The sequence below is a fragment of the Trachemys scripta genome, chromosome 10 (assembly GCF_013100865.1).
Source record: "Trachemys scripta elegans isolate TJP31775 chromosome 10, CAS_Tse_1.0, whole genome shotgun sequence".
Classification (NCBI taxonomy): domain Eukaryota; kingdom Metazoa; phylum Chordata; order Testudines; family Emydidae; genus Trachemys; species Trachemys scripta.
Window position 1 is genome coordinate 46,323,071 of NC_048307.1, and position 24,985 is coordinate 46,348,055.

The window sequence follows — 24,985 nt, forward strand, 5'->3', positions numbered from 1 at the left end:
GCTTAGAATGCGTTTTGCTTTTATTTCATTTGACCAAATCTGACTTCTTGTGCTTTGACTTATAATCACTTAAAATCCATCTGTTGTAGTTAATAAATGTGTTTGTTTATTGTACCTGAAGCAGTGTGTTTGGTTTGAAGCATGTCAGAGACTCCCCTTGGGATAACAAGCCTGGTGCATATCAATTTCTTTGTTAAATTGATGATCTCATATAAGCTTGCAGCATCCAGCAGGCATAACTGGACACTGCAAGACAGAGGTTCCTAGGGTTGTGTCATTCGGTTGCATAATCCAAGCAGTTTACATGCCAGAGGCTGTGTGTGAACAGCCCAGGAGTGGGGGTTCTCACAGCCAAGCAGGGTAAGGCTGGCTCCCAGAGTCAACGATTGGAGTGACCTAGCAGATCACCGGTCCAGATAACACGAGGGGAACGTTACAATGAGCCACTCACTTTGTTGATGGGTTTCAAAGGTGTTTGCTAACAGCAAAGGAAGGGTGAAACTCAGGAATCCTGGATTCAATACCAGTTTCTGGAGGGCAAAGTGCTGTAGTGGGATAGACTCTTTCGTCCATGTACCTTCAGCCCATGCCTGTCCCCTTGGCTCCTGACCCACTCTCTTTCTGCTCCTATGCAACCCCTACCTCTACCCTGACTCCTGCCTGTCTGCTGCTATACAAGCTCTTACCCAGCCTTTGGGTTCTGCCTTCCTGCATCGGTTCCTATCCCCCTTACCCTGTGGCTCAGAGGCGGCGGAGGGGGTGCTGAGGTTTGGGACTCAGGGGTGTACACCAGGCACAGGGAGCTGTGGCAGCGATGGAGGGCGGGAGAACAGGCACTCGCCTCAGAGACACACGGCAGGCTGAGGAAGCGGCACGCTCAGGGTAGCTGTGGTGGCATGATGTCCCACTCCCATAGGCAGCACATGAACTCCTCCTTCAGGGAGGCTAGTCCTACAGCCATGGCCCCTCTGTCCCCCGCCCCTCGCCGGAATCACAAGCCCCGCACTGTGGCTGGAGGAGCCCCGGCTGAGCTTCCCCAGGAAACATTGCACCTTTAACATAGAGTCATAGGGCCAGGTTCTGTTCATTTTCATTATGGGGGTTTAATTAATGTTTTAAAGTTACTATTAGTTTGGTGTCTGACAAGCAAAACTGAGTCACCGGCAAAAGAACTCCAAGCCCCAATTACCATTAATGTCATGTGACTTACAACATCCTGCAACCCTACCCAATCCGCCCAATAATTCCTCAGCTTTTCATGCTCCAGTATGTAAGCAGCAGATGTTGGCATGAAGCTTGCTGTGGTCCAACATATCTAATCAGCCTTCAGATCCCAAGGAACTACACCAGATAGACAGACATGCCTGCACACCCAATGGGATTGTGATGTGCTGAGCTGCTTTCCAGGATGCCATCCACACGTTACAAAGTCACTGTCACATGCTGCAGGAGGCAGCCCCTTGAAGGCCCACATTCAGACTCGGTGGTGGTGGGGGCTTGGTGACTGCCACCACCTGGTAAGACATAGTGTACACTGTGGCAGGCATTGTGCATGATGCTTGGAGTGTGCACTCCAGCAGAGCTCCTTCTCTCATCTCCGCTGCTCAGTGTACAAAGGCTGGTTCCTGTCTCTCTTCTCAGCACACAGACTTAAGTGGAGCTATATAGCAGCTGAACATCCACCCTTTGTTCTTCTGCAGAGAGGCAGCACAAGGTCTATGGATCTCTTCAGCCCTCAAAATAGGATTTACATGAAATGTAACTGGTGTCTTCAGTCTGTGACAGCCATTGCACAGGGGAGCTTCCCGCTAGGTGAATTGTTTGCCACAGCAGTGCAAGCTACACTGGCAGGGTCCTTCATTTCTTCAAAAAGAAAACCCCAAGCAATTCCCATACCAGGAAAACTGACAATTGACAGTTAAGGCTGCAGTCACGTTATCTAAGTACTAGAAAGAAAATCCCCACCTTAATACCCGGGGTGGGAGTCGCAAAGGGGAATAGTTAAATATTCAGTGGGCAAGAGAGTGAGAATGACTCTATAGCCCAGTAGCTATAGCACCCATCTGGGAAGAGGGAGACCCACATGCCAGGCCCTTGCTCCAAAGAATATTCAATAGAAAGCACGCTCTGTGTGTCTGCCCATCTACTGAAATTTAGGCACCTCAAGGACTTTGGCAATGGACACCCCAGGGTTAGGTGGTAGCTGAGAAGGAGTTTTGTGAATGCCAGTGGCGCCTAAATGTTGGACCTAGGCACCTACAGTGGCAGTTGGATGCCTAAGTTCCCCTTGTGAATCTCACCCACAGATGCCTAAAACCACTCAGACACTAGAGAACACTAGGTTAAAGCATCCAGCTACATCGGACGCATCCTGCAAACACTGTCATTTAGAACATAATAAAACCCTTAACTCTGACCCACGTTAGAACCAGAGGAAAAACAATGTAATAAATATGTTAAAATACATTACAATTACGTGCATTCCCAAAATGATATCAGAATGTGGTTTAGAGAACAATGAACATAATCCTAAATACAAAGATCAAATATATCCTTTAGAAACACAAATATAAGTTATTGTACAATTGTTTGTTGCATGTTCCTATTAGATAGAAAAGCCTAACACCATTTCAGCACCACATACTGAACACAGCTACACATTCATACAATTTTACATTTGTCATTTGTTAATTCTTTGTAATATTTATACAGAGTTGAGGGACTTGTTTGCTTTTTTAACTGCAGCTGTGGTTGTATCAGACGTGCCTGCAAGGTTCTTGGGTCTCTTCACTTACAATTTCTTACAGTTTTCTCAGTGCTTGGTGTAGAGTAGACATTTGAGTATTAAAGTGAAACTCTCAAAGCAGCTCAGTTGCCAACACTGGCTGTAAATGAATGACGTTTGTAGTTGGGGAATGTGATGAGTCATGTCAGTCACACTGTCAGAGGACAGTAAAATCACCCCTCTGCAGAAGGCCCTTGTTTTAAACAGCTTATAGCTTTGCCTGTGAGTCAGATAACGCTCACTAGGACTCCCTGCTAATGGGATGAGAGGAGAAACCCTTTCAATAGCAGCCTTGACCATCTGGATGTGATCCACGCCAGACTGGAGAAGAGCTCAGACTAGAATACAGATTATGGGAGTTGTCTGGCTTCTAACTTGAAATACAGTCTGCTGATAGTGAGCTGAACTCCTCCACGTGTCAAGGACAATCCTGCCCTGGCCCAGCCCTTTGCAGGGCTGAGCAGAGGCTGCTCAAGTCACTCTCATCGTTTTCCTCCGGCTCGCTGCATATGTTTGACTGTCTGCTACATTGCCAGCTGTGTCTGGGCTCTGCTCTCAGAGAGCTGGGCCCCTCATGGGCTGCATTCACAGCAGGGGCATCCTTGGGGCCCATGGTGGCAGCAGCCTTTTGGCCCGCCATGCAGGATGGATTTGCAGAGCTTTTCTGGCTGAACAGTTTTGCTAGCAGAGATTTCTGGAGGATTTTCTGCAGACTCTCGCAAGCCCTCTGCTTGGTGCCCAGCTGGGTGTAATGCAAATCCAACTGCAGCAGCACATCAGTCTGAGGGAAGAGCAGAGGACACAAAGGGAATCAGAGATGAAAACCTAAAGCAGGCTTCATTTCAATCACCATCAAGGGACCAAGGCTGGACTGGTTGCTCTTGGGAGCTCACTGCCCCCAAACACTGTCTGCAGCACGCAACTCTGGCCAGGAGACCCAGTCACTGACAAACTTCACTGGGACAAATTCACTACTAGCTAACTGTGTTATTGCATCTGCTTACACTAGCAGTGAATCTGACCCACTATCTACCTACTAGACTTCCTGGCTTCCACTGAAATAAGCTCTCTTGATGACAGGATAAGCTGTGCTTGGGATGTACCCTTTGTCACTTGCGACACATGGCAGGAGTTTGGCTAAGTGGAGCCAGGGGCTCTGTGGGAGGCTGCTCCTCTTATGGTGAGGATTGTGATTTCTTATAAAATTTTTGTTGCAATGTTGTTGTTTTGAATCAGTCTTCTTGGCCATAGGTGAAGGCACCAGGGAAGGCAGGTCTGGCATTAGGGTTCAAAATGAATTAAATATGGCACATTCTGGGGATTAAAAGCTGACTGACTTCAAAATGTAGTTGTTAATGGGGAACTGTCAATGAATGGGGGTGTTTCTAGTGGGATCTGTTCTTGGTCCATTGCTATTCAATATTTTTATCAATGATCTGGAAGAAAATATAAAATCATTGCTGGTAAGTTTGCAGATGACAAACTGGGGAAGTGATAAGTAACAGGGACAGATCACGGATACAGAGCAATCTGGATCACTTGGTAAACTGGATGCAATGAAACAACATGCATGTAATACAGTCAAATATAAGATCATTTGTCTAGGAAGAAAGAATGTATGTCACACTTACAGAATAGGCGACTGTATCCTGGAGAGCAGCAACTCTGAAGAGGACTTAGGGGTTATGACAGATAAACAATTGATAAACAAAAGTGCAATGCTGTGGCTGAGAGAGCATATAGAGTCCTTGGATGTATAAGTAGATCACTGAACAGGAGCGGGGAGATGGTAGTACATCTGTATAAGGCATTAGCAAGACCACTACTGCAATATTGTGTCCAGTTCTGGTATCCATACTTAAAACAAACAGATGTTGGAAGGGGTTCAGAAAAGATCTACAAGAATGATTCAAGGTCTGGAAAACATACCGTGCAATGAGAGACTAAGGGAGCTCAATCTATTTACCTTATTGAAGCAAGGGATAAGAGGTGATCTGATCACAGTTTATAAGGAGCAGTTTATAAGGACGGAGTGCTGAGGTCTAATAGATGGGCCAGCACTCTGATCACTGTAGCTGCACTTAGTTTCTCCAGTGACGGTCGGCTGAGGAAATACGGAGGAATTAGCTAATCAGACGGGGAAGCTGCGTGAGTTAAGGGACTAATTGGCCCATCAGCTGACTAGCTTGATAAAAGGCAGGGTTGGCAGGGAAAAAGCGGAGAGGACAGAACTAGCTGTGCTCAGACTGAAGGAAGAGAGATCTCTTTTCCTCCCAGGGCCCTGATGAATAGAGGTTAATTGTTCTAGGGTCATAGGTCTTAGAATTGTAGCATTGCCCTGTATAAGTGTTGGTGGAAGGGACTTGAATAAATTACATGGAGTAGACATTAAAAGAAGAGAGTGTGAGCTGTTTCTGCAGTGATCAAGGACTGGGGGGATGTACACCCCATTACAAGTGTGGGTTTGTCTGGGATATGGATTCCCCTGAAGGGGTGACTGAATATTTTTGGGGGGGAGTTGGTGTGAAGGCTCAGCATCCAGACACAGAGCAGACTCTGCCGTGGTTGGCTGAGGAGCAGAAAGAGCTGCAAAACACTATGCAGATGTAACCCTTCTGCCCGTCAGAGTTAGCAGCAACAGGGGCCGGGTTCAGTATCTAGGGGGTTCCTTTTCAATAACACAATGCAAAACCAGCTCGAGCCCCCACCCAGTGACCTGGGACAACTATGCCTGGGTGCCTCCAAGAGGCAATACTTCCCCTCTCACAAGCACAGAGTCTGAGTGTAGCAAAAGCTTTTTAATAAAGGAGGGAAACAATGTGGCATTATGTGGGGAAACACCACAAATAGGATTCATAACACAAACCATGAGCAAAAGACCCACCCCCAAGTAAGTTTGGCAGTGTCCTTTTCCCCTCAGGGTCTTAAGTCCAGCAACCCAACAGTCACCCCACCCACAGTTTCTGCCCTTGGTCAGTGCAGGCCCAGAGTTCAGAAGTTCATCTGCAAAGGTTTACCTCCCAGCCTGAGTGGAAGGAGGTGGAGGGGAGAGAAGGAACAGGGGCACCTTACATGCTCCACTGTGTGGGTCAATGGCCAATTGCCACACCTCTCCATGGGGTTCTGCTGCAGTCTTCACCACAAGCCACGCCTCTTCACCAGCCGCCCCCTCCCCCCATTTAACATAGCTCTCAATGATTTCAGCTGTTAGTATACAACCCTCTGTGCTGGCACACTCAGAACCACTAGCCAAAAATCTTACCGCATTATAGGTGAAACTGTGTTATACTGAACTTGCTTTGATCTGCCGGAGCGCACAGCCCCGCCCCCCCGGAGCGCTGCTTTACCGCGTTATATCCGAATTCATGTTATATTGGGTTGTGTTATATCGGGGTAGAGGTGTATATATTCCTACTGCATTTTCCACTGCATGCCCACGAAAGCTTATGCTCAAATAAATTTGTTAGTCTCTAAGGTGCCACAAGTACTCCTCATTCTTTTTGCTGATACAGACTAACACGGCTACCACTCTGAAACCAGTTGGTACAGAAGTTAGTGAGTCCCAGTGCCGAGGCTGGGAGTCATAGCCCGATTGTGACTATGCAAAGTGGGCCCAACTGATGATCTGGACTCATTCCTGGTAACAGGCAAGAGTGTAGTCACTGGAGCCAGATGGGGGCTTTTGTGGGGAACAAACCTGTACACCAGCTGTATGCCACAGCCGTTCACACTTGGCTTGGGGTAGGTTCCCGGGCCATTTGGCAGCAGATGGGGTAAGGAAACGTGGGCCCTCCGGGTGGCACTCTATCTCACTGGGAAAACTCTGTGGCTTAATGGCCCTGAATAAGAAACAGCCCCAGAACTAAGATGTTATGAAGGCCACCGTTTTAGACTGGATGGAGCTGTCTGTTGAAAAATACCAGCAGAAATTTTGGGCCACTAGAGGGGTATGACCCAGGGCATATGCACAAAAGCGGACAGCCTGGGCTGCCCACTGGCTTAAGTCAGGTATTGGAACTGTGGGGGGAAATTACAGATCTGGTAGTACTGGACCAATTTCTCCTGAGCCTCCCAGAGAATACCAGAATCTGGGCAAGGAGGCACCAGCCCAGCATCCTAGAGGTCACAATTTAACTCTCCAAAGAATTTGCAGAAACCAATTTTCCCAGAAGAGCGGTCCAGCTACTTATGGGTCTGGAGCCAGGGATGGAGGGGGTGGGAATTGAAAAGCCCCAAAAAGAAAAGGGAGGAAGTAAAAGGAACTCTTTCAGGGAATTGGGGACTAGTATGCTAACAATGTGGAAGGTTGGGACATAAAAAGCGGGACTTCTCCAGGATTCAATGCAGGTTCCCAGAGTTCTGTGGATGGACTGGGACTGTCAGAGGTGGGAGGAAAAGGAAAATGCCTACTGTCCCTATAAAGATGGGAAGAAGGGGGATTGTGGACACTGCCTCAGGATGCTCATTGATCTGGGGGGATTTAGGGAAGCCCCACTGGAGGCTCTCAGGGGAGAAGATAAAGTTTACATGCATTCCAGGGGAGAAGAAAGTGCCCAATGGCAGAGGTACCCCTGGAGGTAAAGGGGAAATGCAGATGGAAGCAGGTGGGAATAATGGAGAGGCTACTCCATCTGGCTGCAGAGGGTATGGACTGAGCTCCTTCCCCTATAGAAAGAAAGCAAGTGGCCATGGCCCCACATGCTAGAAAAAGAAGCAAATGAGGAATGGCCTGAGTTAACAGAATCAGAACACCCTATGCAGAATGATACAAGCCAAGGCAAAAATTGAACTGCTCCAGAGGAAACGAGAGAGAAAAAGGGAAAGGCAGAACGAGGCTCGGGGAAGAAGAACAGCCCAAGCCCAAGAGTTGACAGTCCCAGGTACCTGCATGGCAGAAAGGGTGAGGGGAGGAACCGAGGGGCCCGTTAAGTGGGACTGGGAGAACCAGAGGCCTTAGAGAAGGAAGAGAAAGGGGGACAACAACAGGCCCTACCCGGAGTGAAGGTGGAAGAAGATAAGGAGAGTGGGCCTGTAGGTGTGAAGCTCTGTGGGTGAAGACTGAATTATGGGAGCAATTTCTGCAGGTGGAGGATAGAACGACCCAGAAAAGGGACCCTACAAGACCAATGTGGGGCAAATGGGAATGTATAGAGGCAAGAACCTCCTGCAAGGAGGGGTAGGTGCAAAAAAATCCCCAAACCCACTCTTAGGTAAAGGGGGAGGTGTGTGACAGAGTGCTGAGGTCTAATAGATGGGTCAGCACTCTGCTCACTGCAGCCTCAGTGAGCCAATCCCAAAGAAGGGAGATCTCTTTTCCTTACAGGGCTGTGATGAACAGGGGCCGACGGTCATAGCGGAGCAGGGTATTAGAATTGTTATATTGCATTTTATAGGTGTTGATGGGGGGACTTGAATAAATTATATGGAATGCACATTAAAAAAAGGAGACTGAGCAGTTTTTGTGGTACTCAAGGAGGATAGGGGGACACATGCCCCTTTGCATTCCTCTGCAGAGAAGGGACATCTGATGTAGGGGGCCTTTTAATCTCGCTGATAAAGGAATACGAAGATCCTGTGACTGGAAGTTGGGTCCTAAAAATTTAAATTAAAAATAAGGCGCAATTTTGAAACAATGAGGCGATTATCCACTGGCACCAGTTTATGGAGGGATTTCATGGAGTCTCCATCTCCTGGAGTTTTCACACCAAGTCTGGATGCTTTTGTAAGGATAGACTGTGGTTCAGCTGCAAAGTGTTGGGCCCTCAGGTAGCAGGGAAGAACCAGTGCCAGCACTGCAGGGCTGACCGGCTGAGGGTCTCTGCCCTATGCTAGACAACAGGTCAGATTAGATAACCATCATGATCCCTCCTTCTGGTGTTTATCACTCAACCTCTCTGAATGAGCAGCCTCGTCCATCTATGGGATAGGTAAGTGTCTCTTGATGGAATTAAAATTTTTTGTAAGCCACTGGAGATGGGTCTGGTCTTTGCTTGTGGCCCGGCCATCTGTCTGAAATGGAAAGGCCTGGGGAAAACATGTTCTCTGGCCTGAGGCTAGAAAGGAAGTGTAAGCAAAGGGGACAGATCTTTTGTGGCCCAGCAGTGAATTGCCCCGATATGAGCAGTGTTGGCTTGGTCATTAATCCGCCATAGGAGAGTTCAAGGCCCAGGGAGAGGCCGCTGCACCATGGCCATATCTTAGCCAATATTTCCCTTCATACCCAGGAACACGGGTCAGGAATGCGTGAGGATGATGGAAGTCCCCTGCAAGGATGGTCTGGGAGGCACCAGCTGCTCTCTGGGGCAGTAAAGCAAGCAGTGAGATTTCCACAGAGGGTGGCTTTTTTACCTGAATTTTCTGCAGGCCACAGAGCCGGAGCACACAGTCCAATTCCTCTTGCTCATACAGTGAGACAAGTAGTGACACCACCCGGTCAGACTGGCAGTCAGGCAGCATGGCCAGTTCTCGCACCTCCTGGAGCAGACAGACAAGAATAAACAAAAAAGCATTCTCAGCACAAGCCAAAGAAGCCCAGTAATTCACACACACCTGGCTACTCAAACCCAGCAGTATCTGGGGCTGGCCTTGCCCAGAGAGCTCTGGTTAAGGTAAATCCTGCATTTCCTAATACAAATGGGAACTGTAAGAGCACAGGGACAGTTTCTGAGCACTCACTTTTGTGCTGTTCTGGTGGCACAAAGCAGCCAGAGAACTGTAGGGCTTTTACCAGCAAAAAGATCATTTAAAAAAAAAAAAAAAAAAGTACCTCCCTATTTGATGTTACCTGCCCTCGCATAACAGGATGTCTGGAATATGCTGGCCTGCTATGAGGGATCATGAGGCCCTCTGGTGGAACGTTCCAGCAACTACAACAGCCTGCTATTTTCTCCAAATTCATGAGTAATGTCTACGCAACCCATAAGCAAGCCTCCCAGCCCAGGTTAGCAGGGCTTGTGCTGGTGTGCTAAAAATAGCAGTGTAGACAGTGTTGTGATGTTGCAGCTTGGTCTCCCTAGGCTTCAGAACCTGACCTCCAGCCCAAGCTGCAACTTCAAAGCGCGATCTGCACAGCTATTTTTAGAGAACTAGTGTGAGCCCCGCTAACCCGAGTCTGTCGACCTGGGCTGGGAAGCTCACTGACATGGGCTGTGTAGAGGTACCAGATCCTTAGGTGTGCTTGCTGACTGCAAGAGCTGCCAAATGGCCCGGGAACCTCCCCCGAGCCAAGTGTGAATGGCTGGGGCATACAGCTGGTGTACGGGCTTGTTCCCCACAAAAGCCCCCTGCAGTCAGTGTACAGGGATGGGACTGACACTGCACTGACCCTAGCCTAGCTGTTCAGTGCCATGTGGCCATTGCAGAACAGCCTTCAGAATGGAGCAGGGTGTGTAAAAAGTGACACTAGCAGCAAGACAGAACAAGTGGGCATGTCACACCAACATTTTGAGTTGCTGCTTAATGGTGTCCCCAGGAAAACTTCCAGTCTCAGCAGCTGCTGTTCTGTCTTCCAGCTGTGGGAGGGAGCCGCCCGGGAGACAGGGGAAGAGACGGAGGTCTGGGGGGCATGCGGCAGCAACACCACAAGCAATAGGGGCTGGCAGGTGGGGGCTGCAGCTCCAACGGGAACCACTACCCACAGCAAAGCCGCCCCAGCCCGCGGCTCAGTCCTGGCACATGGAAGGTGTGAGTGGGCCAGCCCAGCGGGGGCAAGAAAGGGGCATCCTTGGGAAGGACTGGATGGAGCAAAGCATCCTTATAGCAACTCCCACATTGGGCCATACAGCTGCTCTCGGTGCTCTCCCTGTTGTCGTGCCATGCCTCGAGATGAATGTGCTGCACGTAGGCCCTTTCCAAGCCACAATTTCACATATGGCATGGGATTCCACTGAGTATAAGGAGGTCCCACGCATGAAATGAATAGCAAGTCCGCCACATGACGAGTGGTAAGTGCAGTCCGTTTCACTGTAATGTTGTTGTTCATCGCACTGAATCCCCTTTTGCAGTCAGCATTGCTTGCAGCAAAGGTGTCCACTGCAAGGATGAGTTTTTTAAGTTTACCAGGAATGTTTTTTCCTCCAAAAGCCTTGAATTCAACAAATCCCAAGTGTGTTTCCTGTTGATTGATTCTCAGTTGATCAGCCAATGCTCTTATTTCCTTTTCTCCGAAATGGGGATTCTCTAGGGGTATGTATGGCACTCAAAAGCTAACTTTGGAACATCCACATGAATGTCTTCCTGGGAAAACAAAATCTTCTTGTCTTGCTTCACAGATCTAAATCTACTCTGATCCAGATACATTCTAAATGTATATGTACAGTATGGATGGATCTCTCAAAAAAGATAGCTCTTCAGTGTAGGAGTTGGACCAACAAACAGCCCCCTGGTGAAGGACGGACTCCATTAAGGAGCACACATTAAGCAGAAGTTCCTGAGGTGTGTTAGCCCAGAAACACTTGTCTCCCCCCCTCCACCCCCTAAAAGGGCACTGGCACCTTCCCCACAGGACAGTAATACAGACAGTATGTATGTGTGTGTCACAAACAATGCAGCTGCAGCCTGCCGCCGACTGCCCCGACCCCAGCAACCGACCCCTACTATTGTATTATAGTAGTATTGGAGATCCCCTCATCCAGGGGGCAGAAAAGAACTGCCCCTGCCATGGTCACACACACCTTCCCCCCCTCCCCCCAACAACTGGGAGTGAAATTAACAAGGATGCCAGAAATGGCTCCTAACCCCGGGGGCTGAACTGCCCAGGGAACAGTTGAGTTTAAAGATTCTTATGCAGGGGGCAGGCTTCTCCCTCCCTCAGCCAGTCTCCCTGCTCCCTGCTGCAAGCTAGAGGGAAGCCCCTGCAGCCTAAGTGCCAGGCAGGGAGAAAGCACGGAGCCTAGCGTCGGCAGCCTGGCTGGAGGAGGAGGGAAGACACGGAGAAAAATGTGACAGTGAGTTTTCACTTTTTCAGGCTTATTCCAATATTAAAGTTTTATTACAGACAGTATTTTTAGTAGTAGTAGCAGCTTTATTTTCTGTATCTATGTCATTCAATGGGAGGGATCCATGAAGTACATAGGAGAGGTGGGTTGCTTGCGATTGGGCCATATGGGTAAGAAATGTAAATTACTTTCACCCCTGCCCAAACCCCAGGGCTCTCAGCCGCCTCTGCAGCTGGTAGCTCCGGGGGTGATATAAAGGGCCCGGGGCTCCTAGCTTCAGCCGGATCTCCGAGCCTTTTAAATCCTGATTTAAAAGCCCCAGATTTAAAGGCCCCACCTCTTCCGGTAGAGGCTACGCCTCTTCCAGTTGAGGCCCCGCCCCCTCCGCAGGACACTCGAGTACTAGTAAGTCCTTTAAGTTACTTTCACCCCTGGTTGGGGTAACAGCAGAGTTATACCTGGAGCTAACTCTGCTGTGAAGACAGGCTGTTAGTCTGGAATAGAACAAAAGGAATATTCCACCCCATGCGTTCTCCTTCGATCACAGCCCATTTGCACTTCACAGCCACTAGCCACTACTTGCACCTCCCTCCCTCACACTGAACCCCAATCCTCAAGCTGCTCTTGCCCAGGTCTCTAATGATCAGTTTCTGGTCAGATCTCAAGGCCTCTGCGCCACCTTCACCTCAACTTTGCTGTTGCTTTTGACATGTTATTGTCTTCTCTTCTCTTGCCATTTGTAATCCTGTCTTCTCCTGGCTCACTGCCCTCCTCCCTCCCCACCAGCATTTCCTTCAGTGTCTCTCCAGGCAGCTCCTTCCCAGCCATTCCCTTGCTGGCATGCATTACCCAGTCTGTAATGGCTACCTTGTGAGTGTTTGGCTTTGCAATCTAATGAACACCCTTAGCAGACAGCCTCGTTGTACATCATAAATCTTCCAGCTGTTAAAAATGATACTCTATCCCCAAGACATGAACAATCACAACCTTGACCCCTATACTTACATGATACACCTCTTCTCCCTATCCTGTGTCCGTCTGTCTGTCGCCTCTCATGGGGAAGGCTTGTCCCTCATTTTGTGTTTGTAAAGTGCCCAACAGATGGCCCAGTGAGTAGGGTCCCAGTTTAGGACTAAAGACACCATCATTCAATCCCCTGTTCTCCTACAGACTTCCTGTGTGCCCGTGAGCAAGCCATTTAATCTCTCTGTACACTGGGGACAGCAGCACTGCCCTAACCCACGGGGGGCAGCAAGGATAACGACGTTAAAGATTATGATGTGCTTTGAGAGCGGCTGATGAAAAGGGCTAAGTATTATAATACTGTGGGCACTGCTAGAATCTATATAACCAGATTCCAGGATTTGTCTGGGAGTCACTCTGAAGCCGCAAACAGCTGAGTCAGTGCGGAGTGATGGAAACAGTTGCAGGCATGGTTGTGTTGACTAACGTATGCTGGCTACCATATAAATATAGTAATAACATGTATCATCCACACCATATGCATATAAGTATATATTAAGTACAAACATTGTAACAGCGATATAGCCTAAACTGGCCAAGATATAGCCTATACCGGAGATGCCGATCTGCCCCTCAGTACCAGTAATGCCAGAGGTGTACTACTGACCGACGCCGAGGTGCTCAGAGCACAGAGTAGAGGGCTCAAATGGAGGTTGCAGCACCGACTCCAAGAGCAGATATTTTAATCTGGCTGCTCTGTCTTTTTTCCAATGGGGCCTAGAGCCCTTACAAATGCTGCACTTCTCACTCACTGTAGCGGGGCGGTTACCCTGCTCCAGCCCTGAAGGGGTTAAAACAGCTCTGGGAAAGGGCTTCCCCTGGGAGCCAATAGGCTAGGCTGATTGGGGAAGCAGCCACAGCTGGGGCCACACCCCAATCAGGCCACAGCTGGTCCTATAAAAGGCCAGTGAGCCAGGAGCTGAAAGTCTCTCTTTAGCAGTGGAGAGAGAAGGACTTGGCTGCCTTGGAGCTGAGCAGGGTGCCTGAGATGGAGCAGGGCTGGGGAAAGGCCAGAGGAGCTGGGGAGCTCCAGGCTGGAAAACCCCCAGGCTACAGGCGTTGGGAAAGCCCGGGAAGGGTGCTGGGGTTGCAGAGGTGCAGCCCAGGTTAGGCAAAGGCAGCAGGTCCAAACCCCCCTTACCGATGAGGAGTGGTATAGACTGCAGTCTGCCCCAGTGAGCAAGGGCTAGATGATGACTGGCAGTAGCCACTGAGGAGACTTGGGGGTTCCCCTGGGTGAGGAGACCCAGAGAGTGGGGGTACTGCCAGAGGGCAGCACCCAAGGTAAAGGGGCACCGGGGTCCGGGAGGGACACAGGGGCCAGCGGCAAGTGGGACATCAGCCAGCAGAGGGCGCTCTGGAGCTGGAGAGCTAATTCCCAGGACGACCAGCAGGAGGCGCTGTGCTGGTGAGTTGTCGCATCGCTACACTCACATGAGCCTCCCCCAAGTATTTAAGGGAGCTGGAGTCTGGGTCGCTATTCAGCATAGCTTTGTCGCAAGAGTATCAGGGCTTGAAACCCCGAAAGCGTGGCTTACATCTGGTACTGGAGTGAGTCCCCCACACTGGGTGCTGGAACCCACAGAAACAACAAAAACAATGTTTTGTTTACTAAGAAACTAACTAATTGACTGACTAACTACACTAATGATACACAGGTGCTATATGCAGATAACAGGAAAGACTTACAGAAGTAAGTCCAGGGAGCTCCAACAACCATCACTGGCCACAGGAAGGAACTGAGGAGGGTCTGGTGTAGCTCGGCCCTTTATGCCTACACGATGTGTGTGAGGCAGCAGAGGGCACTCAAGCTGTCCCAACAAGTACTGCTATAGGTAAAAACTCTCTGACAACTGTGCACGGGAGCACAGACAGCCCTATAGTGGAATGGGCATGTGCGATCACTTGAAGAAGAATGTAATTTCACCTGCTTGAATGTGACTCCGAGGTAAATCAGGAGACATTGGAAACACATTTACATAAAAAGTAAACAAAGCCTTGGTGTTGCACATCACCTCTGCATTTAGAACACTTGTTCTGTGGCTTGCACTGATGGAACCCAGAACAGCCTCAGGGGAATGCCCTGAGTCATCCGTCCTGATTGCTGCGAGGAGTGGAGGGCCATCCCTCCCAGTAGGTGTGAAATGGGCCCGTGTTGGTGCCGGTTGGGCCTGCTGCTGCTGTAGATGGCTAGCGCCTCCCACAAGGGGAGCACACTCCTGGGAAATGTTCCCCACACAGTACTTCAGCCCCTGCTCATGCACCCTCACTCAGCCCACACAGGCTCCTCCCTCTGGGAAGGGCAAGGCACTGAGCTGTCTCCAGCAGCATCTGACATCCCTCCAGTGTCTGTGCCCAGGATATAGCATCAAGCCAGTCTGTGGTGCTCTGTCCCCATGCTGGAGCAAGTAGGGTCCAGGCATGGCTGATTCCTGCTGGCTACAGGATCCCAGGCAGGACTCCCTTCCTCACTGAGTGAGCGTCCTTCGGCAGAGCAAAGACACCCAGATCCCCCACTTTATGATGGTCAGAAATACAATTCCCCAGAGAGCTGCCAGACAGACACTCTAGAAACAGAGTGATATGCCCATTCTGCAGCTCATTCCCAACCCGCCTTTCAACACACACTGCCCCTTGCCTGGCCCCTGAACACACCTACCCTGACAGCACTACCCCAGGCTTCCACCCACCCACCCAAACACTCCCAGCTCCCCTCTCCACCATCCCAAATGTACATCCCACCCTCTCTACACACTGAGCCCCTCAGCCTCTCCTGGACATATACCCACTCCCAAACCTTACCCACACAACACACACCCCACCCACACTACACAACCCCCACCTGCACACTGTTCCTCCTTCCTGCCCAACCACTGGCATTACTATTTCTGCTGCCTTTTCAATCCTGCTGAAGAAAGGGGCTGAAGGGAAGTTCAGAACACTGGCCTAAGGTCCCCAGCCAAAGACATGAAGGAGCTCACCGCGGGTCTGCAGAGCAGGAGTCGGATGTCAGTGACGTGCGGAGGGGGAGCCTGCAGTTTTGCACTCACGTGCATTACGTTAGAAAAGACCACCTGGAAGCGTAGCTCCACTTGGATGCCACATGGAAAAGTCAGTGTCTCTTTCAGCAACTCTGTAAGTGAAATCAGAGGAGTCGTCATTGCAGAGGCCAGAACGCACAGCACACCAAGTGCTCTCTGTCTCATTGCTGTGCCACTGCCAGCAGATGGGAATGATTCATAGATTCTAAGGGACGACTGATCACCTAGGCTGACTTCTGTAACACCGGCCAGAAAATTGCCCCACAATAATTCCTAGAGCAGACCTAACATCCACCCTTGACTGAAAAATTGTCAGTGATGGAGAATCCACCATGACCCTTGGGAAATTGTTCCAGGGGTTAATTACCCTCCCTGTTAAAAATGTATGCGGTATTTCCAGTCTGAATTTGTCTAGCTTCAACTTCCAGCCATTGTCTCGTGTTAGACCTTTATCTGCTAGACTGAAGAGACCATCATGAACTATTTGTTCCCCGAGTAGGTACTTGTAGTGGGGTGGCTGCCCCACTCCAGTAAAGAGGGGTTAAAAGCAGCCCTGGAGAGGGCTGTGGCTCTGAAAGGTGGGCTGATTGGGACAGCAGCCACAGCTGTGGCCAGCTTAATCAGGGCCCAGCTGGCCCTTATAAGAGGGCTATGGGCCAGAAGGAGTGGCACTCTCTCTAGCTTCTTGGGAGAGAAGGACCTAGCTGCTGGAGAGAGAAGGGTACCTGAAGTGGAGCAGGGCTGGGGAAGGGCAGAGGGAGCTGGGGAGCTCCAGCCTAGAAAAGCCCCAGGCTGCAGGCCTTAAAAAGGGCTTACAAAAAGGCACTGGGGCTAAAGAGATAGACAAAGGCAGCAGGTCCTAACCCCCTTGCAGATGATGAGTGGTTTAGAGACTGCAGTCTGCCCCAGGGAGCGGGGACTAGATGATGACTGGCAGTAGCCACTGAGGCAAGGTGGGTTTAGAGGGTTGGGGGTTCCCCAGGGAGGGGAGATCCAGATTGGGGGTTACTGCTGGGGCAGAACCCCAGGGCAAAGGGCACCAGGTCCGGGAGGGAGACACCAGCCTGCAGAGGGTGCTCCAGGCTGGAAGAGCTAATTCCCATGACGACCAGCAGGAGGCGCCGTGCCAGTGAGACGTGGCCCCGCCACAGTACTGTTTTAGGGTAAACTTGTAGGCCTCATTACCACTTGTGAGTTCAACTATAAGTAGGGTGACCAGATTACCACTATAAAATATCGGGACGGGGGCGGAGCCAAAAAGGGAGGGCGGAGCCAAAAAAGGGGGGGGCAGAGCAAAAAAAAAGTTTTAAGGGGCCTGGGGCATTAGCAGGCCCCACACGCTGCCCTCCCCAGTCCCCGCGGAGCCTCCCGCCCCCTGGCCCGCCACGGGCATATGCGGGAGTCCCCGCGGAGCCTCCCGCCCCCTGGCCCGCCACGGGCATATGCGGGGCGCAGTGGGTCTGGGCGGGGGCAGCGCGGAACGGGCAGGAGCTGGGGGGGGCGGCAGGGGCCGAATCCCCGCTGCTGCCAGGGAGCCTGCGCCTCTCCCTCCCGCTCACGGCTGTGGCTCCTTCCCGGCGGGACGCGCCTCCTGCTGCCCCGGGCACATGCAGCGCGTGTCCCCCGCGCCTAGTCTCCCTCCCGCCGGGAAGGAGCAGCTGGACGCGCGCCGCATGTGAGTGGGGCAGGCCGGGGGGCGCGTCCCACCGGGAAGGAGCCGCAGCCGCGAGCGGGACGGAGAGGCGCGGGGCTCCCCGGCAGCAGCAGGGATTCGGCCCAGGCCCCCGCGCCGCCCACCTGGCCCCTGCCCGCTCCGCGCTGCCCCCCGACCGGACCCACCGCGCTGCCCCGTGGGCTGCAAGGCTGGAGCAGCCTTCAGGCTGCGCTCCCGGCCCCGGGTGCAGCAGCCCGGGCAGAAGCCCTCTGGCGCGGCGGGGGGGCTCACAGCTGAGCCCCCCTGTCTCCCTCCCTTGCCCGCCCAGTGCCCGGGTGCTGGAGCTGACTCACCAGCTCCAGGATCCAGGCACCGCCGCCGCCACCCCCTCCCTCCAGGCTTGCACCGCCATGCTGCAAGCCTGGGAGGGAGGAGGAATGCTGGGGAAGAGGCAGGGATTTGGGGAGGGAGCCAATGGGGGAAGGAGAGGGCGGAGCTGGGGCAGGGGGGGGCCCGAGCGCCGGAGCGGAAGGGAAAATTTCTTCTTTGTCCAGTAGGACGCGGGACAAAGAAGCAAATATCGGGACAGTCCCGATAAAATCGGGACGTCTGGTCACCCTAACTATAAGAAGTGAGTGTAAGTTCATAAGATGTCACAGGAACCTGGAACAGCAAATGTTAGTGGGGAAAGACATGAAAGGGAGACAAACAGACTGAGCTAGTCCAAACAAAAAGGCCTTCTGATATAACTCAAGGACTGTGTTAAGATCATTCTTGGTTTACCAAGCATGATTTTAACACAGTCCTTGAGTGTGAAACCAGAAATTAGTGAACCAAAGTTGGTGCTTTGGAAAAGAGACCTAATTAGTGGACAAATTAATGAGGGGATGGACTATTCTGCCTATCACTCCTTTTTGGGTTCCTTGAAGAAAAGACACTTTGGGAGAAAAACTGGCTACTGGGATGAGATTCACAATCATGACTGCCACCCAAACCATCTCCTGGGACCCCAGGCCTTCATCATCCTGATCCTGAGAGATGTCGTGACTGGGCAGGGCCAGAGAAAAGGACTCAGATGACATCACCACATCCACCAGCTCCAGCTGATTCCCAACCACCACGTGGGATGAAATGGGATTGGATCTTAATAATAATGACAGCTCCAGCCCATCTCAACTAACTTCTTCTCTGTTCTCCAAAAGGACAGTTATTACCAGCTTTGATACCATCTTAGAGGCTGTCAGACATGAGGATTCTTCCTTCTAAAAACTCTCTCCAGCTAACAAAGGGAACAAGGTATACTGTTAAAAGGAAAGCCTTATTTAATACTTTATATTGTAAAGGCTTTAACTGTGTCCCACTCTTTTCTTTATCTTTAATAAAAGGTTAAAGGGTTTTTAATGGTGTTTGCCATGGGACTAAGTAGGCTGAAGTCTCCGTAGACCAAACCCCAAGCCTTAACACTATTTAATGCTGGACAGTGTCTGGGTTATGTTAATGCCTTTAGTCTTACATCTAAATTAATACAACAATGATTATAGATTGTAATCAAGTCACCCCTTAAGCATCTCTTTGTTAAGTTAAATAGATTGAGTTCTTTCCGTCTATCAATATAAGACATGTTTTCTAATGCTTTAATCATTCTGATGACTCTTCACTGAACCCTCTCCAATTTATCAACATCCTTCTTGAACTGTGAACACCAGAACTGGATGCAGTATTCCAGCAGCGGTCACACCAGCGCCAAATACAGAGCTAAAATAACTTCTTTACTCCTACTTGAGATTCCCCTGTTTATGCATCCCAGGATTGCATTTGCCCTTTTGGTCACTGTGTTGCACCAGCTGATTATCCACTATGATCCTCAAATCTTTTTCAGAATCCCTATTTCCCAGGATAGAATCCCCCATCCTGTAAGTATGGCCTACATTCTTTGTTCCTAGATATGTGTGACAGATTATACCCCTGTGTTCTCACCCTACATGTTGTTGTAATATTTTTTGTACAAGATATGCCTTATCATTTGAAAACTCGTATTTGCTGGTCAGTATCATCCTGATAAAATATGTGTGGCAACATTGTACGTAAAGTTATAACATTTCCCAATATGATGTTATTAACACATGTTCCAAACCCCATACTCTGCTCAAACAGAGGTTGGCAAACAAGTCTGTCCTAAACAAAAGAATGTGGGTTCTGCTTAATTTGCCTTAAGCAGTAAACAGAGTCATCAAGACGAAGGGAAAGAGGAGGTTACTCACCCTGTGCAGTAACTGACGTTCTTCGAGATGAGCGTCCCTGTGGGTGCTCCACTCCAGGTGCTGGTGCGTCCCTGCGCTCTTGCTTGGAGATTTTTGCAGCAGTACTCATACCGTCCACGCAAGCGCAGAGGCTGCCCCCCCCCCGCTGTGAGTCTAGCTTAACAGTACGCATGCGTAGCTGGTCTTCTCAGTTCCTTCTCTACAACGGAGGCTACCCCAACTTCGAAGTAGAGGGGAGGAGGGTGGGTAGTGGAGGACCCACAGGGACACTCATCTCGAAGAACGTCAGTTACTGCACAGGGTGAGTAACCTCCTCTTCTTCTTTGAGAGATGTCCCTGTGGGTGCTCCACTCCAGGTGACTTAAAAGCAGTGTGTCTCAAGGAGGTAGGGACTTCGGATCTGATAGGAATGCCGTAGATAGTACGGCCCTGCCCAAACGTATGTCAGAAAGGGGGCCTTGAGAGTAAGGGCATAATGTTTAACAAATGTGTGTTCAGAGGACCAAGTGGCTGCTTTACAGATATCAGCTAGGGGAACTTTGCGTAAGAATGCTACAGAGGCAGCCAGAGATCTAGTGGAGTGCGTTCTGATGCCGTCTGGAGGTGCAACCTTCTTCATCTGATAGGACAACTGGATGCACTGAGAAATCCAGTTTCTCTGGGTAGAAATAGGAGAACCTTTGGAATGCTCCACGATGGAGACAAAAAGTCTAGAAGAGTTTCTAAAAGGTTTGGTTCTATCCAAATAGAAGGACAAGGCCCTGCATACATCTAATGTATGCATTGTAGCTTCGAACGAGTTCGCATGTGGTTCGGAAAAAAGGTTGGTAGGTGTATCGGCTCATTAATGAGGAATGACGAATGCACCTTAGGAAGAAATTTGGGGTGTAATCTGAGGGTAACCTTTTCTTTGAAAAATAGCGTATATGGTGGGTCTGCCATAAGAGCTGCTATTTCTCCTGCCCGTCTGGCGGATGTAATTGCCACTAAAAATGCTGTTTTCATCGAAAGGTGTAAAAGGGAGCACATGGCTAGGGGTTCAAATGGTTGTTGAGTTAGGCAAGATAGTACTAAATGAAGTTCCCATGGGGTGGTAGGTGGTTTAATGTCTGGGTATAGGGCTTGGAGTCCCTTGAGGAAACACTTGGTGATTGGGTGAGCAAAAACAGAAGTATCATCAATTTTGTCATGAAAAGTTGTAATAGCAGCTAAATGGACTCCGATGGAGCTGAAAGAAAGGCCGGATCGCTTAAGGTCCAATAGATAATCAAGTATGAGCGAGAGAGATACTGACGTGGGACAAAGTTGTTTAGCTGAACACCAATGTGTGAATTGGTTCCACTTTCGTAGATAGGTGGTGCGAGTAGATTGTGTTCTGCTATGTAGGAGCACTCTTTGAACTTGTTCAGAGCAATCTAGCTCGCTTTGGGAGAACCATGTAGGAACCAGGCTTTGAGGTGAAGCATGGACAGGTTGGGGTGGAGAAATCAGCCGCGTTGTTGCGATAGGAGGTTCGGGAGGAGAGGCAACGAGATTGGTGGTTGAATCGACATTCTGGTGAGGAACGGAAACCACGGTTGTCTGGGCCACGACGGGGCAATTAGGATCACCTTGGCCCGGTCTGTTCGTATTTTTGTCAGGACCCTGTTGAGAACCGGTATCGGGAGAAACGCATAGAGTAAGTTTCGGTGCCATGGGATCATGAATGCGTCTCCCAGGGAATGTTTGCCCAGGCCCGCTCTGGAGCAAAAGTCAGAATATTTTTTTGTTTTTTGCAGTTTCAAAAAGGTCTATGGTTGGGTGACCCAAAATGCGGAATATGTTGTGAATGGTTTTCTCGTCTATCTCCCATTCGTGATCCCATGGAAAGTGTCTGCTTAGTTCATCCACTGTGGTGTTCATCACTCCGGGAAGATAGGCAGCTGATACCCGGATGTTGTTCGCAATGCACCAATTCCAGAGCTTCATAGCCTTTGTGCAAAGTGAATGGGATCGAGCTCCTCCCTGCCTGTTTACATAGAACATGCATGCAATGTTGTCTGTCATTATGCATACATGGTGATTCCTGATTAGTGGAAGAAAGTGACGGGCACGCATTGCGAATGGGTCGAAGTTCTAGGACATTTATGTGCAGAGAGGTCTCGGTTGAAGACCATAGCCCCTGGACTGTGTGGTGAGACATGTGTGCACCCCAGCCTGTCAGAGATGCATCGGTAGTCAGTATGAGGAATGGAGCCTCCTGAAGAAAGGGGACTCCAGAGCAGAGGTTGGAGTGAACTGTCCACCACAGTAGAGAATCTTTGACTCGAAAAGGTACTGAAAAAGTCTTGTTTAGAGAGTGCACATTCTGTCTGTAAACCGTGGCCAACCACGCTTGGAAACACCTCATGTAGAGGCGTGCATTTTGGATGACAAAAGTGCATGAGGCCATGTGACCTAGTATTTGTAGACAGTCTCGGGCAGTCACCTGGGGACTGTTGTGAATTTTTGTGGCCAGTCGGCTTATGGAGTTGAAGCGGTCGGGTGGAAGAGATGCCAATCCCGTCCGGGAGTCGAGGTATGTCCCTATGAACTCCAGATGTTGGGTGGGGCATAATGTGGATTTGTCTTTGTTTATTTGCAGGCCTAGAGATAGGAAACAATCGACTGTAAGCCGCATGGATCGGAGAACTTCATCGAACGTTGAGGCTTTGAGGAGGCAATCGTTGAGGTAAAGAAATATTACGACCCCTTGTTTTCTGAGGTAGGCAGTAACTATGGCTAGGATCTTGGAAAAGACACGGGGGGCTGTGGACAGTCCAAAGGGAAGAACCCTGTATTGAAAATGTGTTGAGCCAAGAGTAAAACGTAGGAAGCGTCTGTGGGCCGGGTGTATAGTCACATGAAAATAGATGTCCTGTAGGTCGAGGGCTGAAAACCAATCGCCCTGCTCCAGCGCTGGGATTACGGTGGTGAGAGTAACCATCCTGAACTTTTGCTTTTTGACAAATTTGTTAAGCCTCCTGAGGTCGAGGATTAGTCGCCATCCCCCATTTTTCTTTTCTGTTAAGAAATAATGGGAGTAAAAACCCTTCCCTTTGTGTCGTTTTGGCACAATTTCTATTGCCCCCAGTTGAAGGAGATGTTGCACTTCTTGGAGGAGTAGACGCTCGTGAGAGGGGTCCCTGAAGAGGGACGGGGAGGGTCGGTGGGTGGGAGGCAAGGAGAGGAAGGGGATGGCGTATCCAATTGTAACCACCTCTATAACCCACTTGTCGGAGGTAATGTTTTGCCATTGGTTGGAGAATGTTCGTAGGCAGTGTGCAAAGATATGTGTGCTGGCTGAAGTGGGAACGCTGTTTTCTAAACCCTCGACCAAAGCTTCAAATATGCCTATTAGTTGGAGGGGGTTGAGGCGCCCCTGCTGAATTGGGACGACGACGCTGGAATCTTGGTCTCTGGCGTTGCTGTTGTTGTTGTTGCTCCTGTGGTCTATGGGAGTGTTGCGTAAATGCGGGGTAGCGTGTACGTTGGTAAGGTTGGTATCTATATTGCCGTCTTCTGGTCGTAGGTGTCTAGAGACCTAAGGACCGGAGGGTTGCCCTTGAATCCTTCATTGAGTGAAGCACGTCATTCGTAGCGGAAGCAAAAAGTTTTTCACCGTCAAAGGGAAGATCTTCAATGGTGCTCTGGACCTCTCGAGGAAAGAAAGAGGAGGAGAGCCATGAACCTCGACACATGACCACTGCTGTGGCGGTCGATCTTGCTACAGTGTTGGCTACATTGAGGGCTGCTTGAAGAGCAGTACGTGATATGATTTGTCCCTCGGAAACCAGAGCTGTGAACTGTTGTTTTTTCTGTTCTGGGATGTCGTCAATAAAGTCCATGAACTTATTATAGTTTCTGTGGTCATATTTTGCAAGAACTGCAGTATAATTAGCTATACGAAATTGCAGCGTCGAGGATGCATATACTTCACAACCAAAGAGGTCCAAGCGTTTACTTTCCTTGTTGGCTGGGGTGGAGCGGGAATACTGTTGTTTGGCCCTTTGGTTTGCTGCGTCTACTACTAACGAGTTTGGCGCCGGATGAGTAAAAAAGAATTCAGAGTCCTTAGAAGGGATGAAGTACTTCCGGTCCGCTTGCTTACAGGTCGGCAGGCATGTAGCTGGAGTCTGCCAGATGGACTTAGCAGGTTCTAAAAGGGCTACGTTGATTGGTAATGCGACCCTAGAGGAAGAAGAGGGCTGTAGGATGTCCGTTAACTCATGCTGTTGTTCAAGGACTTCCTCCAAGTTAATTCTCAAGTCACTGGCAACTCTTTTAAAGAGATCTTGGAATTTTGCGTAGTCATCCGACGGTGTTGGAGGACGGGAAGTAAGGCTTCTTTGGGCGTTACTTCCAGCTCTACTGGAATAGGAGCAGGACTTGATTGATCCTGCAAGTGTGACGGTGCTGCCTGGTGTCTGGTGTCATTGGCAGGTTCGTCAGGTGGTGGTGCTAGACCAGTGTTGCGCCTGGTTGAGGTGGCATAGCGCGTGTGTTCTCGAGGATACGATGCCCATGGTGCCCAATATTGCCATGCTGGTGGGTAGGGCATAGGTGGTGCCATCCAGGGGTTCACCCCCCAGGGGGCAGGATCCTGAGAATAGGCTGAGGTAATTTTCCTAAAACCTCTGTTGACTGGGGTCTGGGGATGGGAGGGTTGATACGGAGAAAAACCCTCCTGTGGTCCAGTTTCCTCCTCACTGGAGGAAGACTGTTCAAACCCTGACTCTGCCTTCGAAGAGAAACAGGCATTCAGCAGGGGAGACTGCAGGATAGGTGACACCAGCAGATCTCTTGCCTGAGTGAAGTGAAGTGGTGAGGCTCCTGTGTGATGTGAAGGCTGTGCAGGAGGGAGTTGCAATGAGGGAACATTCCTCTGAGCTGAGGTTTTGGTTCTTGGCTCACTGCCAATCAGTTCCACGGGTGCCAGTGCCGTGGCCGGTGCCGGGAGGGCAGCATCAGCCTGCAGGGGGTCAGACAGGCTGTGGAATGTCGGCACCGCGTCCGTCGCAGTGCCAAACGGTGCCAGAAGAGAGGCAGGCAGCTGAAAGCCTGAAGCCACGGCACCAGAGCTTCGCGCCGGCACCGCCGCCGCAGCCTCAGGCAGTTTTCGCGTGGTGCCGGAGGAGCCCGGCTTGTCAAATGTGCTCAAGCGGGGGAGCACAGGCAGGGAAGCGGTAGATCTGCCCGGGGAGGGCTTGTGTCTCAGGGTTTCCTTTGAAGCTGACAAAAAGTGCCCTTTCTTATCAGATTTCTTT

General features: G+C 50.2%; 1 protein-coding gene across 3 annotated transcripts in view; it reads right to left on the bottom strand.

The window, feature by feature from the left end:
- Positions 1-2,422: 2,422 nt before the first annotated feature.
- Positions 2,423-24,985, bottom strand: part of LOC117884144 (mucosa-associated lymphoid tissue lymphoma translocation protein 1-like) — a 60,315-nt gene continuing 37,752 nt past the window's right edge. For all 3 annotated transcript variants that reach the window (XM_034784296.1, XM_034784294.1, XM_034784295.1), the window contains 3 exons: positions 15,726-15,877; positions 9,134-9,259; positions 2,423-3,566 (listed from right to left, as the gene is read on the bottom strand). In XM_034784296.1, coding sequence (XP_034640187.1) covers positions 3,204-3,566; positions 9,134-9,259; positions 15,726-15,877 — 641 coding nt within the window. In that variant the 3' untranslated portion in view covers positions 2,423-3,203. The remainder of the gene's footprint in view (positions 3,567-9,133; positions 9,260-15,725; positions 15,878-24,985) is intronic.